This window comes from Otolemur garnettii, unplaced genomic scaffold, assembly GCF_000181295.1.
Source record: "Otolemur garnettii isolate 467f Iridium unplaced genomic scaffold, OtoGar3 scaffold00094, whole genome shotgun sequence".
Lineage (NCBI taxonomy): Eukaryota > Metazoa > Chordata > Mammalia > Primates > Galagidae > Otolemur > Otolemur garnettii.
This window is the reverse complement of record NW_003852489.1, coordinates 2,449,491-2,465,413: the sequence shown is the minus strand read 5'-3', so window position 1 is coordinate 2,465,413 and position 15,923 is coordinate 2,449,491. Positions and strand designations below refer to the sequence as shown.

The following is a 15,923-nucleotide window of genomic DNA, read 5'->3' as shown; positions in this document are numbered from 1 at the left end:
CCTTAATAGCAGTTCTCAACCTGTGGGTTGCGACCCCTTGTAACAATGAAAATACATCCTGCATATCAGATATTTACATTACAATTCATAACAGTAGAAAAATTACAGTTAGGAAGTAGCAACGAAAATAATTTTATGGTTGGGGGTCACCATAACATGAGGAACTGTATAAAGGGATCACAGCATCAGGAAGGTTGAGAACCACTGCCTTAGAAGTTCCGAAGGCAAGTGAGTCCGTTGCTACTAGGAGCACCAGCTGTCACCCCCAGCCAATGAACCCAACTCAGAGGTGGAGCCAGCAAAGCACCAGCAGGATACAGCTGCTCCAGGGGGAGAAGGCAGCCTCATGGTTTTCCACTTCCCTTTGTCTCCAAGGCTTAGAGGTTGGGATAGACTCCTGCGGAAATAACAGACCTGGCTAAACGAGGAATTTGCTGGGTGTTCAGAAATGGAGCTGTTTTAGGGTATTGGTGACTAGGTTGAGGATAATTGGGCATTTCCTAATTGTCCTCCAAAGTCTATGGCCCCAGGATTCACTATCTGCCCCAAAGCAAGCACACTGGAAAGCCACAAGGAAAGAGACCCTTGCCCTAGTGACAAGTTCTGTTCTGCCTAGACACCTAAGAGGACTCAGCTCTCCTGCCCAGGGAAGGGTGTGGGGGCCTGCCCCAGCCCAGAGCTGCTAGAGAAGGCCTGCCCTTACCTGCAGAAGGTTTATGTGCCTCTCCAGGCTGACAGGTTCAACCTGGGGATAGAGCTGCAGCTCACAAAGCCCCGGGGATACTTCCTGGCCCTGAAGATGTTCTTTGAAACGGTGGTGATACCGGTATTGTCACACACAATTCGAGACAAGGAAATCTTCCTCAGGGCCTTACGCTGTCTTTTGGTGAAAACACCCCATTTCTGCCACCAGAACCTACCGGGTGGTCAAGAGAAGGAGGTGAACGTTGAGGAGAAATTATCTTATAATTACCATCTGTTTTGTGCCAGGTACTTTACATACATTATTTCATTCAGTTCTCACAGTCCCTGCAAGATAGGTATTATTCCCATTTTATAAATGAAGAAACAGGCTCAGTGGTAAAATAAATTGCTCACTATTAAGTGCACAGTAATTTAAGTGGCCCAGGCTGGATTTGGACTTAGGCAAATACCAAATCCAAATAAGGAGTCAGGTCTTGAATCAGACTTTTTGGGGGAAACCAGAGTTAGCCCTTTCCGCCATGTTTTCTGAGGTCCACTAGCCTGGAACAGTCTATCTCCTGGATTTAAGGTGACTCCAGCGCAGGTAATGCCAGCCTTGCCTGGGTCAGTGTGTCTTTCCCTTTGACCTAGCTGTCCAGGGAGGAGCTTCCTAGTCCTGTGAATTTGGAAGAAATTAAGCCCAAAGAGCACTTGTCCCATTGTTTTACTATCTGGAAATGCTGGTGTCTTTCTGCTCTGCCTCTGGTGCAGATGTCTGCTAGGGTAGGGTCACTCACCTGTCTCCATCTCGGGCTCTTCTGAACTGGTTCTCAAAAAGACAAGCCAGAAGAGGCCCCACTCGGGCCCCTCGCAGAAGAGGTTCCGCGATGGCCCCAATCCAGATATCAATATTGTCAGGCGTTCCGTACAGATGTAGGAACTTCCTTGCCAGATCCCGGTTTTTCAGCACCCGGCTAAGCTGTGCCAAATTCCGGGGCTGGGAAAGCCCACAGAAGCGCCTCCAAGCATTGTACCCTGAGGGGAAAAGGGGAGAAGCACCTTTAGTGTAGCTGACCTGTTCTCTCCACAAGTCCTCTGAGAAAAACCTGTGGCCAGTCAATATTGGGCAGAACAAAAAGGTCCCTACTAGCAAAAGAAGCCCTGAACCTTCCAAAGACCAGATTGCTGTCCTCCAAAATGTGAGTAGACAACCATGCTTTGTGTACATCAGACTGTGTACGTCGGACTGAGTGTGTCCTAATGTAAGAAGGACAACAGGAGGAAGTCCTACTCCCCACATGGCCAAGGTCACCTGGGGCAGATGAGGCATCAAGTTCTGTCGAGAAGGTGGTGGAAGGTAGGAAGGAAGAGCAAGGCAGTGGCCTCAGCCTGCCTTTAGTAGTTTGAATGGGAAAAAGAAAGAAATTGGGATAGGCATAGGGGCCCATGCCTATAGACCCAGCACTTTGGGAGGCTGAGGCAGGCAGATTGCTTCAGGCCACAACTTCAGAACCAGCCTGGGCAACATACCCAGACCCTGTCTCTAGAATAAATGAATGAATGGATGAGAAATGTGAAATTTGCTATTTCCTACTTATGTGACCTTGGGCAAATTACTAGCTGTTTCTGATCTTATTTTCTTATTTATAAAATGGCTGTAATAGCTCCTTTTCAAGGTCACGGGGAGGACAAAATATGTTGTATACCTGAACGTGCCTACATTTTTGGCTTTCCTAGGATAAAGTCTTTTGTACCCTTACCAAACAGCTAATACAAACTTAACTATATACTACCTGTTCCCTGCCTCTGGGTCTCTGGGCCTTCCTCCACTTAGAGCAAGGAGTGTTACTGTAGCCCCAGAATTTTAGCTTTCCTCCTTAGAACTTGCCAGGGCTTTGGGGAATAGAGCAGTTCTTCCCTGCCTTTTAAATCTGCTTTTCTCTACTTGGAAAGAACTGATCTCCATTTTCAGGTCCTGTGCCCAAGTCCTGGTCCTGTGGTGAACCTAAAGCTAGAGACCCTACAGCAGATGGGGAAAACTTGGCAGGATGGCAGACAGGTGTGCTCAAAGTGCTTTGCATGTTTCTGTACCACTGCGCATCCTGGAGACCTGTGGTCCCCAACCCCAGTAGTGGTCCATGGCCTGTTAGGAACTGGGCTGCCTGGCAGGAGGCGAGCCGTGGGCAAGAGGTGAGCTCTGCCTTCTATCACATCAGTGGCAGCATTCAGTTCTCATAGGGGCTCACACCATTTTGTACAACATGCATGCGAGGGATCTGGGTTGAGCACACCTTATGAGAATCTAATGCCTGATGATCTGAGGTGGAGTGGAGACCATGATGCTGGTGCTGGGGAGTAGTGGCAGCATGTACAGATTGCCATTATAGCAAAGGTTTGATGCACAGAGACCATAGCAAATCCATTGCTTGCAGACTTGTTTCAAAACCATTTCCCACCCCACTCTGGTCCATGGAGAACTTGTCTTTCATGAAACAGGTCTGTGGTGCCAAAAAGTTTTGGGGACCACTGCTGTAGACAGTCCCAGTCAGAAAGGAGGCACCAGGGGTCTTCCCTGAACCCCTTGAGCAGCCCTGGCCTGAAGCTAGGAGGAGAGTCAGGCAGCCCTCTCACCTGGAAGGCCATGATCCCGGCTGCGTTGCATGTTGAGAGCCGCCAGGTCCAGCCCGATCCTCCTCACTTGCCGAAACAGCCGTTCCCGGAGCTCATCCACTAACATGGAGTCTTGACGGTTCAGCTTGGCAGGCGTGGCCATGAGGCCTCTGAGGATGGGGTCAATGCCACCTGGTGGTAGGGAATGTGAGCTGCACAGATTGGACCAGCCTCAGGGAATGAGTCATCACATGGTGCCAAGCTAGCTCAGTGCTGGACCAGCCAGTCACTTAAAATCTATAATGTTTGTCAGGCAGCAAGGCCCATGGGACATGAAAGAGCTGAAGCTGGGAGGGAAAGGGGTCATTCCACTTCTTAAAGAGTGAAAGGTAAAGGTGAGCTCCTTGCTGGTCTGACACCTGACTCTGCCCCTTTGAGAATCCTAGGGGATGTGCAGCCTGTGACTGAGCATCCTGCCTTGTTCCCTCTGTCCCAGAGAGATACTCCTGGTGGCCTCAGAAGCAGCCTGGCCACCTAGCAGTGAGCCCAGCCCTCCTGGGAGAGGGCATGCTCCCCGCCCTCACCCTCATTTGCCTCTGAAAAACCTGGTCACCTTCATACACAATTCGCCAGCTGGCAAAGAAGGCAGAGCTAAGTGGGACAAGTGAGTTGGGTGCCGAGGCCCGGTATTGGCTATTCAAGCGGTACATGAAAGGCTGGAGCATGGTGTGGCCAAAGCGGAAGGCCAGAGTGAAGACATTGGCCACACGCGGGTCCACATTGGAACAGTACCCCTTGTAGGTCCCCAGGGTTCTCCTGGCCCGGGCCTTGCCCAGAACTAGAGGCAGAAAGTCCCGGTAGGTGATAATCTGAAAGAGAAGACAGGAGGAGCATTACCCCAGTGGCTGCACATCCCACACGCCTGCCTTTCTGAAGGACTACTCAGATCTGTAGTCATCATGCCAAATGTGACAATGTTAATTTTGCTTTGGTAGGGGGAGATACTGAAGCCCAGAGAGGCTGAGTGACATGAATAGGGTCACCCAGTGAGTTAGTAGCAGAATTGGAAGTAGGCGTCATGTGTCAGGCTCGCTCCTCAGTCACCCAGACCCAGCTTCCCCAAGGATGTGTTAAGGAAAGTGAGAGCCACTTCCTCAGATGGCTTCTTCAGGGTGACCATGAAGTTTGTGTGCGATTTGAAATTGCGCACTATCTTAAATTGCACATGAACTTTATGGACACCCTGTTCATGGCGGGCTGTCTTGTGGGGGATGCTGGGACCTGGGCCTCTCTACCTGAACCATGGCCCCCACAATCTTCCGAGCCTCATTGTACAGCTTGTCCCCAGTCCACCGGGGGTTCAGGCGTCTCAGCTCAGTGGCCAGCCGGTTGTGTTCTCGCATAAAGAGGGTGTGCATCGCTGCCAGTTTGGGAGTTTCCGTAGATCGGGAGTCACCTTGAAAACCCCAAGTTCAGAGTTGCCACAGCTTTTCCCAGAGAAACGTCTTTCTGCTAGGGTGGACAGAGTCTAGGGACTGGAGAAATGCGGTGGTTTCCAGCCCTAGCTGCCCTCCCGTCCCTTCAGCTGTGCTGCGAGCTCCTTATTTAACTGCCACCCTCCTCCCCCAACATGATAAGCCAAGAGAGGAAGGGCAATGGGGTCTTAGTGGCTGGAGCAGGTTTGGGCTAGGTGGGAAAACAGGGCAGCTGCTAGTCTCAGGAAGGGAAATCTCTGCCTAAGACGACAGATCCACAGCCTGGACCAGCTATGGTCGAGGGACCTGGTGACTCTTGGGACTGTTAGCCTGCCTGTTCCATGCACCATATCCATCTGCATGTTCTCAACCAAAGGCTCCACCTTCTCTTATCACTGGATGAGCTATCAAGCATCTCTACCCAGGGAGCCAGAGGGAAAGGGAAAGAGAGGGAGGGCCAGGCAGAGCCCTGCTCCTGCACCAGACCTCCTACAGGCAGGGAAGGAAAGTTAAGTTCAGTCCTTTGCTTGCTTTTAACCAAGCCCTTTTGCACATGGTCTTATTTGGGCTACTCTTCAGCAGACCTGTCATGAAGGTATATGCTGCTGTTCCCACTGCCATCCTTAGAAAGATGGACTGGAGCTGATTCTCTGTGAGGAAAGCAGTGGAAGAGAAGGGACAGAGCAGAGACCTGGGAACTGCGCTGACTTGAGTTCCTACAGGGACTCTGCCATTTGAAACTTTGCACTGTGAGCACATTATTCATCTACCCGGAGTCTCAGTTCTATCTGTAAAATGAGGATGATATTTGCCTCCTTTTAGGGTTGCTGTAAGGTTTAGAGGGGACACGTTTAAATATCTTAACCAGAAATGATTGCCATTATTATTATAACTATGTACGTGCAGGGAAAGACCCCGAGGAGAACTCAAATTATACATCCAAAAGAAGATACTGGCAACAGTGTCTGGCAACAGTGAGTGCCTGTGGAGGTAGGGGGAGAGGACTAAGGAAATTTAGCCCAGAGAAGGAAAAAATACAGATAAGTAAAGGGGCAATTGCTACGTAAGAGAGAGACCCTCTTCTCTGAGGGTCATGAAACAGGACTAAGGACAATAGGTGGATATTGGATCAAAATGAGGGAGACTTTCCAAAAATCTGGAGCCATATAGGTGGTAAGTCCCTTCTTGCTGGAGATGGTCAGTGATGTCGGCCACACCCAGGGCGTTTGCAAAATCCTTCCCTATACTGGTTCTGTGACAACTATGCACAGACCTGTGCCTGTGGTGTGCCTGATACTGAGGTCCCAGCCAGGTGCCCTCCCTGCATCCACTGCGCCTTCCCAATCTGGAATGCAGGGATGGCTGTTTGCTGAGAAGACACCACCTTTCCCCTAGTCTGACCTGCCAGGAAGCAGGGGATGCGTGCAGAGCGGTTGGTGAGGAGACAGGGGTCATCGTGCAAGTTGTCGAAGGGCAGCAGGGCCCGGCCGTTGTCACGGAAACGCTGGTTGACAGCCAGCAGCCCTAGGTAGTTGGTATTGTTGCGGAGCCGCTGGGCCAGAGAGACCTCGCTGCCGTACACCATGCTGGCGTCCACGAAGGAGGTGAGCGCATTGATCTGGTTTCGGACTTTGTTCCTGCTTTGGGGGCACGAGGGTGCCGAGCGGAAGAAGGGGATGCAGTCACGTTGGTCTTTGATGCGGGGATCATTGGGTGGGATCTGAAATGGGAGAGGGGTCAGTGACGCTGGGACCCCTCCAATGCAGTCCCCACTCCACTTGGTCACCCCTGCCTCCCTGAAAACCTCGCTTAGAACTTCTCTCCTCCAGGGAGCCCTCCTCAACTCGTCCAGACTGGTGCAGCTCACTACCTCAGTCTGAGCGTGTTGGCACTTTGTATCATTGGGTCATCAAAGATTAGAAATGAATAAGGCTTTTGAAACAATCCAGATCCTCATTTTACAGGTGGGGAGACAGTCTCAGAGAGGGGAAGTGACAACTAGTGCGGGAAAGAGGTAACATAACTGACATTTGGGACTGAGCTCCTTTAATTCTGTTCAGTTTGAGACTATGAAGGTCAGAAACCCAGTCAAGGTCTGCAGGAGGGTGGTAGTTCAGTGAACATACATGCACATGCACACACACACAGAATTAAGTAACTCTAAATTGAAGTGGCATTTGCTATGCTTGATGTAAAAGCCAAATGCTAACGGTGTAATAGGAAGATCTGGGAAGGCTCCCCAGAGGAGGTGTCCCTGAGCCAGGGCTTCAAGAGTGAATAGGGTGACTACATTCAGGGGCCAGCCAGGGACAAGTCATCCCTCCTGAATGTTGCCCACCCGTTATGAGAATGTGCGTGTGTATGTTCCCCGATGGCCCCAGCAGAGACTTTGCTTGCTGAATTTCATCATTTCTTCTTCCCCAGTGGCCCACACCACCCTTGCCTTCCAGCCCACAGGCTAGGACCCTGCTGACATCCCAAGGCCCAGAGTTGGGAGAGCTGCAGGGCCCTTGAAGGTTTCCCCAAGTAGAGGCCCAGAGGCTCCCCCTGTTGGAATCAGACCTGTGAGCCAAGGCTGGTCTCCAGTGCTGCCCTCCCCCTCAGCCCTCAGATCGCACAGCCCCTGAGCCTGTGCCAGGCTATTTTTATGTTTCTGTCTTATGCCTCAGCTCCACAGACAGCTCCTTAAGGACATAGTTTCAGTATTCCTGACCCCCCTCCCCACCAGCCCTCTGCCTGGGAAAGGGAGACTGGAAGACTGGCCGACTGTACCTTGATGGGAAAGCAGGGGGGCACCTGGGCACAGGTTTTCTCACAGTCAACACCTGCAGTGAAGGCCACTCTGGCCGGGGACTCTGGGGAGAAGTCCAGATCGTGGTCGATGAACTGGCCCCACTGCATGAACATGAGGGACCGGCCCCGATCAGAGGTCAGCCTTTCGGAGGGGAAACGCACGATCTGGTTGGACACAGCCCGGACCTGGTGGGGGAAAATAAATGTTGGGGTGAGGGAAGCATGAGCTTCTAGCCCCTCAAGGTGTTAGAGCCAACACAGGACTCAGAGCTGTCCCTGCTGGAGGTGACAGTCTCTCATCCTCTTCTGCACTCCCATCCTCTTTCCCCCTTTTTCCCTGGAGATGAAGACACCTCTGTTGTTGCTGTCACTCTGGAAGGATGATCTCTGAGGTAGCCCCCAAGGATTCCAGCAGTAAAGAGAAGGAAAGAGCCCATGTTGGCTGGCTCAGGCCTCAGCAGAGGGGTCAACAGATCTAACTGGTAGATCAATTCATAGACCAATAGGTAACCAGATGATAGTACCTAATTCTTAGATGGGGTGGTTGTGAGGTAATGGATAATAAATACAGAGAGAACTAGATGGATGAATAGAAGAAAAATGAATAGATGTTGACAGATGAGGGGGTGATAGATTGCTATATTGACATATGTATAGAAAATTGATGAGTCAATAAATGTGAAGTAATATTGACAAATAGGTAGAACCAGGTTAACCATTATAGATAGCTCTTTACATTTAGCGGGACACTTTGACACTAATTCTCTCAGACAGAAATAACTCCCAATGCCATAAAACTAGCATTAATACATCACATCCTGTATAACTGCATATACCAAGTATTTTACTTAATATTCATACTAGCTCCCTGAGGTAGGTTTTACTACTACTTTATAGATGAGGAAACAGACTCAGAAACTTTTATTTGCCCAAAGTCACCTAGCTGGTCAGTGAGGGAGCCCGGGTTTGAGCCCTGTCTGGCCAACCTTGGACCATGTTTCACTCCCAAACCCTCAGCCCCCACTCACAAGAGGGAGGATGAAGCCATTGCGCCTCTTGGAAGGTGTCCAGCCAAAGGGGAGCGATAGCCCATCCTCGTACCTGGCGGGCAGCCAGCGGGCAAAGGCCTGATTGGAGGCCCCCAGCCAGGGTATCTTCCTGTAGATGCAAGTGGGTCGGGGAGAGCAGGGCTCAGCATGGAGGGAGAGGGAAGTGGGGGAAGGGAGGTGTCCCCGAGTCAGTGCAGTCCCTGGCACCCACTTGTTGTTGCATCTCCCAGTGATGGTGCGGTACTTGTCACTGCACTTCTCAGCCTGGTCCTGGAGGGCACAGCCACTGGCCTGAGACAGCAGCCACAGCTGGGGTTCTGTTAGTACATCTGGGAGGAGAGCAGGTGAGCAGGCTGGGGCTGGCCTGTTCCATACCTCCCATCCCTGTACCTCTCTCCTTCCAGTGCCCCATGGCTGTGCCCCTGCCTCCCCCTTCCCAGCTTCCTTCTACTCCCAGGCCAGGGCAGGCCCTGAGGCTCAGTAGGAGCAGAGTACCGGTGACATTGAAGGGTCTGGAATGCTGGCGTTGTAGCTTCTCTTCCAGCAGCCCCAAGGCCACGTGCATATAATCTGCAGCCCGAACGACTTTCCTGGTGGTCATTACTGGTTGCTTGAAGTAGGACAGGAGGTCCATGGGGCTGGCCAAGCCACTGCGAAGACGCTGCTGGATGCTGCTCAGGAGAGGAACGGGGGCTAGAGAGAGGACGCAGACCTCCCAGCAGAGCCCCGGCTGGTGGACAGGCAGGATGGGGAGACCAGACAGAAGGATAGGTGGAAGGAAGGCCCTCTACCAACAGTTGAGGGGCCCAGGGCGGGTGTGAGGGAGATTACCTTGGCTGGAACCCATCTTCCCTCATTGGCCCTCCCAGGCCCACGCAGCCCCCAGACCCAGGCCTACCTCCTCTGGGTCTGATTATAGGCATTATCCACCAGCAACTTGGCCTCTGCTATGCAGTCCCGAAGGACTGAAGTGTCCACTGTACTGGGGGAGGCTGCTCAAAGAGGATGGGGACTCAGGGTGCAGGGGAGCCACAAGACCCCCTCCCAGACCCAAGTGCTTGTTCTCCATTCTCTTTTCCTTAGACCCACCCTCCTCCTCATCTGTCTAAGGCAGCAGTTCTCAACCTGTGGGTTGCAAACCACAGGAACTGTATTAAAGGGCCACAGCATTAGGAAGGTTGAGAACCACTGGTCTATGGGCTGTTACCTGGGGCAGTGCCCTCACAGGGCAGGGCGAGGTTGAGTGTGGCTAGGACCCCTGTCAGGGTCAGGAGAAGCTGCGTTCCTGCCATGAGACCTCGCCAGCTGGAAAGGCAAGCAACACTTCTAGCCTGCATAGAGGACCCTAGCTGACCTTTTACCTGCTCTTCTGAGGAAGTAGCAGGGAAGGGACATTTATAGCCCATCTTTAGGACCTGGAGGGCAGCTTTGGGCCCCAGAAGCCCAGCCTCTTGGGTGGGGCTCTGGAACTTCCCTTTGGTTCTGGGGCGGGGGGTGTGTGGGGGTTATGAAACTGAAATGCCCACCCCACCACTTGCTAGCCTAGAGATATTCTTCACTCCAATGCCTGCACCCCATCCCCTCCTTCTACTACTGAGTCCACTGATAATATTTCTCCCAGGGCAGCACCTGGGTGAGTATTTGCTGAGTGACTGAGGAGCAGTGTGTCTCGGAAGGTGGTTGGGCCCAGCCCTGCCACCAACTAGCTGCATGGCCCTTTTCCTCTCCAGGCCTCAGTTACCACATCCCAGATGATAGGAAAGGCTCCTCTCCTCCCCTGACAGGGCAGAACGTGGGTCTGCCTTCCTGCCATGTCCCTGCATGCAGAGCACAAGGCCTGGCACTTAGTAGGTGCTCAGTGTTGTTAAATGAATGAATGCTGTGTGATCAGGGACTTGGCCCCGCCTCTTACACCTCCGCCACCAGTGCCCTGGGAGAGGGAGAGAGTGAGGCTGTGGCTGTGGCTGATGCAGGGCCGGGCAGTGAAATGCCTCATGGGCCCATCTGGGGACACAGTAATCTGTCAGGGGTAAAACACCCCACAGAGCAAGCTGCCAGGCAGCCGGGGCCTCCACAAAAGTTTGTTTCCAGGAGTTGATTCTCAGTGTGTCAGTAGTAGGTTTACTCTGAGAAGCAGGTTTAAACCTTGAGTTCCTATTGGGCTTGATCAGGGGTCACTTCTTTGCTGCAGTGATTCATACTGACCTGGGGTTTGTCAGGCTCTGTCACTAGCTGTGTGACCTTGGGTGCACCTCTATTTCTACATCTAGCCAGCCTCCCCACAGCGCCCTCCTCTCCCACAAAACACCATGCCTTTCCTCCTGTGGTTCTCTCCTTGGAATAGTCCTGGCTTATCCTTTGCCCCTGACCCAACCTGGCCTGCCTGGAAAGCACAGGCTCAGCTCTGAGGCTTTAGAATTGTCATCACTGTGTCCACAGCCCCCCCCCCGCCACTGCCATGTATCTGCATCAGGTGGGCATGTCCGTTCCTTCCTCAGTGCAGACCCTGTACCTGCCAGGCTCCCAGCACATCCAGTGCCAGTGTCCTTGCCTTGTCCCCCTCTTCCAGGCCCTACCCCCCTGCAGCCCCCTCTCCCACAGCAGTGCCAACAGCATGACAGTTACTCTTGAAACAGCCACTTTGCTGGGCAACCCCTTTCACAAGCTCCAGCTGATGCCTGGGCCCTCCTGATTTTATCTTCAGTGAAGGGCCCTCTCCTCTGGCAAGGGAGGCACCATATAGGGGGTGAACATGCACAGGGTTCCCTGCTGCTGCCCCACTGCGTGACTTTGGACAAGTCACCCCACCTCTTGGACCTCAATTTTCAGCCTGTGAGATAAGAAGAGTGGTCCCCGTGAGGGAGGGAATTTTCCAAAATTGCAGAGTGCCCTTCAGCTTTCCTACCCTCCCCTGCCCTCAGGGAGCCAGAGGCCTCCATGTTGGAGCCAGTGGTGTCTGTAACCCAGGCTGCCCTCCTGTCAGGGTCCCTGGCACTCCGAGTGACTGCTGCTGTCCTCACAAAGGAGACTTTCATTATTCGGCAGTAGTGAGCTAGGTAAGGGTTTTGCCGCAGTCATGGGCTGCTGTGGGTTACTGAGATAAGCCTGAGACAGAACCTTCAGCTCCAGACCCACCCCTGCCCTGTTGGCCAATCTCTGGGGGATTCTGGCCTTCAACTGACTGCTCAGCATGGTGCTGAGAGGCAAGCAGGTGGGGCCCTGCACACCCAGGCTGTGGAGGGCAGATTCCTGGAAACACTGCTGGGCTGGCAGGTGGAGGTCCAGGCCAGGAGACTGAGGAGAGGCCAAGCCTGCTGCTGGCTGCCCCTGGGCTCCAACCACCTTTGCCCTCCAGTGCAAACCCCATGCTTTTGTGGGCTTTCAGGCAACTCCAGGTTCTGCAGAAAGCTTCTCCTTCCTCTGGGCTCCCTCTGGGAAGCCATTTCTGATCTCCACTCCCCAAACTAGACTAGGTCCCTAAGTCATGCATTTAGCATGCAGGGGCTCTTTGGCCTGGGCCCCAACCCCAGCACCAGAGTCCTCTCAGGCAAGCTGTTTGACCTCTGAGCCCACCTCCCCCATTTCCTATGGAGGTGGGCATCACTAAGCCACCTTGTAGTCACCATGCTTGGCACTCAGCAGGCAGTCAACAGTGATGTTGGCTAAACCTTCTTCCTCTGCCCTGTTCTTGCTTCCTTTATCCAGCTGACTGGGCTCTGAGCTTCTGGAGTGGGAAAGGGCTGTTCATGACGCTCCCAGCCCATCTAGGGTCATAGTCTATGAGGTTTATGCACAATATCCCTCCAGCTGCAGCCTAGGGAGCCCCAAATCCTTCCACAGCTTCTCAGTCCCTGCAGGACCCCTCCCCCGCCCCCTCACTCCTACTCACCACCCACCGCTCTCTAGCCATGACCCCCCGAAGGATCCTGCATCCTCCTGCACCATGTTCCCCTCACCTCTGGGTCCTTGCACATGTCCATTTGCCTGATTAACTTCTACTCATCTCTCCAGCCAGGCTGAGCCATTCCCTCCTCCAGAAGCCTTCCCTCATCCCTTTTCTGTCTTCTCCCCAAATATGATCAAAGTTAGTGCCCCCATTTCATGTCTGCAGGGAGCCACAAGCTGATGCTTCACATTGTGCTTTCCCAATGTGCACTGTCGCCATACCCATCTGCTGGACTGGCCTTTTGGGGGACCCCAGGCCTGATTTTTGTTTATAGCTATGTGCCCATCACCCAGCACAGGACTGGGCCCAGGGTCAGTGCTTAGGAATGTGTGTGGGACCTGAGTAAACCGGTGAATCTGATAATAAAGCGAATCAGGGCCTGGCTTACCTCTATGAGTCTTCGCATCCTTTTTTGCCCTGGAGAGGAAGACACGTCTCCTCCCCTTCCCAAATCCTCTTCCTTCTCCAGATGATAGTTCAGCTACTCTCAGGTTCTTGACCCCAATAAACTGGGGAATGGGTGGGACAGGCATCAGAGGGACCTTGGAAGTGACTTAGGGAACAGCCTAAGCACAGGCAATAGGTCCCATGGCCACCCCACCCCTGTGAAAGGCTCAGAGGGCAGGAGACAGAGCTGCAGTGTTTGGAGCAAGTGTTGCCCAAGGGGCATGAGGATGGAAGTCCACTGAGCATGGAGGCCACATGCTCAGGGGCTCCTGGCTTGGGCCCCAACTCCACAGGGCTGAATGTTAGGGAAGCTCAGCTCCCTGCAAGGCCTGTGCCAGCTCTTCCCTCATGAGCACAGCCCAGAACCTGCCACCAGGGAGGAGCCAGTCTCCTTATAGGCCTGGGGCCTGGTTGAACCTCAGAGATTGGGGGGCACGTGGGAGAGCGCTTCCTTTGAAGGGGAAATGGGCAAAATACACATCCAAGACTGAGCCACATAGGAGGAAAAGTTTGTAATGAGACCCATCGAGAAGAACATTCTTGTAGTTACAGGAAGGGATGGGGCCGCCCAGAATCTGAGAATGAGGGGGCCAGAGAAGGTGAGGGCATCCTTAGGGAATAGGGTCCTGAGAGGCCAGCACCTCAGCTGCTCCTCCTCCTTCCCTGGTGGCTGCGGGAGTCAGGCTTTGGGGAATGTGGCATCACCAGTACCATAAGCATCCTGTCCCCTCTGCTGACTGGCCTTGTCCCCCCCATTCAGCTCCCCCTAAAGGGGCTGGCATGATCTGGCTCCTGGCACCACCCAGCTCCAGCACCCCATCTCTTCTCTTTCTCTTCGTCTGCACTTAAAACCCACTGGGGTTTCATCTCCTGAAGTGGGCCTATCACCTTCCTGCTTTGGGTCTCAATGATTAAGGATCTTCCCTCTTGTGCCCGGCCAACTCTTACTGGTTTTCCAGGTTTTACCCACAGGAGCGTCTCCTGTCTCACGTCCACAGGCCATGACTTGGTTGGCTGGCTCGTCCTATTCCTCACTCTCATAGCTCCTTTCCTAGAACTTAACGTCATTATAATCATACCTGTGATTCTATGGTTGGATTTGATTAAGCTCCAGTCCCTAGAGGTCTGTGAGAGCCATGCAGAAAAAGACATCTGCTTGTTTTGCTGCCCACTGTAGCCTCAACACCTAACACACTGCTGGGCTAGGACTTAATAAGTATTCGTGGAATGGATGTGTTTGCCATGAACTTGCCTGTCACAGCTCTTAAGTCAGGGAATGGATTTGTACCTGTATATCTGTTAGGATCTGGTGCCTTTTATCAGGAACATTTGTCCTTGGACCGGGGCAACCTGGGTCAGTGGACATGCCAGGCTGATGTCCAGACTCTGAACAGTGATGGAGACTTCCCTCCTGGGCATCTTTCAGCTGCAATACCCAAGAACCTTCCCTCCCTCCCCTTTCTGGCCAGCTTGAAACCTCAAGCTTCTGCAACCACTTTCACAAGAACCGTCCATCAACTAGGCTGCTGGCCACAGGCCTGATTAGATCTCTTTATCGTCTTAGCTCCAACAGCCCTCATTGAGACAGCAGGGGCAGAATAGGGCTCAGGGCCTGGTGGGCCTGCTTCTGCTCTCTGGGGTTCCTGCGAAAGAGGTCCTTGGCCCTGTTCTCATGATGGGAACTCAGGGTGTGCAGGAAGAAGAGGGGTGGCTCAGACTGCAGCAGCTCCACACTGTGCCAGAGGCCAGGGTGGCCAGGAGTTTGTGCACAAGTTTACATGTGTATATGCACATGTGTATGTGTGCGCTCCGGAGTCAAGGATTCCCCTCCTGAGGTAGGCAGCTCTCCATCGTCTGCCTTTAGCAAGGCTGGAGAAAATTCAGTTTGGGGCCTCAGAGACCTGCGTGGGGGTCTGGCACCAACCCTGACTATGTGACCTTGAGCGAGGGTTGATCCCTCTGATAGTAAAGTCTCCAAAGGGCAAGAAGGTTCAGGAGATAGGAGGAGTTCTAGTGAGAACTGGATAGGTGCACCGGTCCAGGCTGGAGGGTCAGCTGAGGGCAAGCGCCCTTCCCCTCCCTCCTCTGCCCTACCTTGGAACTCGTTCCTTACCTCCTCCATCAGACTGGGAGCCTCCAGGGGGCAAGGCCTAGAGGCATGGGAGGGGATCGTGGGCTTGTCGGCAATGTGATGCTGCTCTGAATCAACAGTGGAACTGGTCAGAAGGCTCAGTGGGGCCTGTGACCATGGGGCATTGCCATTTGTAGGGTAACTGGAGCCCTGCAGTACTAGGATCCAGCAGGAAGACCCACGCTGGCTGGGGCGATTTCTTTTCCTTGCCCCTTGTCACATGCCAGCCCACTGCCCTGAGCTTTACTGCACTCACTGCCTCCACCAACTGCCTTCTGAGGCAAGTGCTACTGAGCGGGACTTCTGTTTGACTGTCTAGGTAGAGAGAAAGTAACATGTCCCAGTCTCAGGGCCAGGACTAACTCTATAAACCAAGCCCCCAAGGACACAGATATCACCTGGCAGAGAGACCCTCCTCTCATAGGCTGGGAAGATGCCTTGGGCCCAGCAGGCAAAGGCTTCCTGGTGTCCCCTGCATGGGTGCCATGCTTGCGGGAATCTGGCAGCCCTGCTGTATAGGCTGGTTCTGTGGCTGCCATGAGGGGTCCCTAGACCCCTCCTGGGTGAGGTTCCCCTGGGCTGGCTGCCTCAGCCTGGGGGAGAGAAACCACTCAGGAATAGGGAAGGTGGGCATGGGCTGGCAGGTGCCTGAGAGGCACGTGGTACCTCTCTGCATCCCCCTTAACCGGCACACTGTAATAAAATCCCAACATGGTCTCTCTACAAGAAGGGCCTGTGCTGATCTATTTTGCATCTTGGCACCTCCATATACCTAGAAAGAATGAAGG

At 53.2% G+C, this 15,923-nt stretch overlaps 1 protein-coding gene across 1 annotated transcript; it reads right to left on the bottom strand.

Moving 5' to 3' along the window:
• Positions 1 to 207: 207 nt before the first annotated feature.
• EPX (eosinophil peroxidase) lies at positions 208 to 9,928 on the bottom strand. Its single transcript, XM_003795568.2, has 13 exons — positions 9,819 to 9,928; positions 9,510 to 9,603; positions 9,107 to 9,282; positions 8,823 to 8,940; positions 8,591 to 8,720; positions 7,542 to 7,748; positions 6,171 to 6,489; positions 4,590 to 4,750; positions 3,908 to 4,163; positions 3,316 to 3,486; positions 1,482 to 1,719; positions 704 to 916; positions 208 to 397 (listed from the first exon to the last, which is right to left on the bottom strand). The coding sequence occupies exons 1-12, from the start codon at positions 9,901 to 9,903 to the stop codon at positions 715 to 717; spliced, it is 2,157 nt and encodes a 718-aa protein (XP_003795616.1). The 5' UTR covers positions 9,904 to 9,928; the 3' UTR covers positions 208 to 397; positions 704 to 714.
• Between the last annotated feature and the right edge of the window lie 5,995 nt (positions 9,929 to 15,923).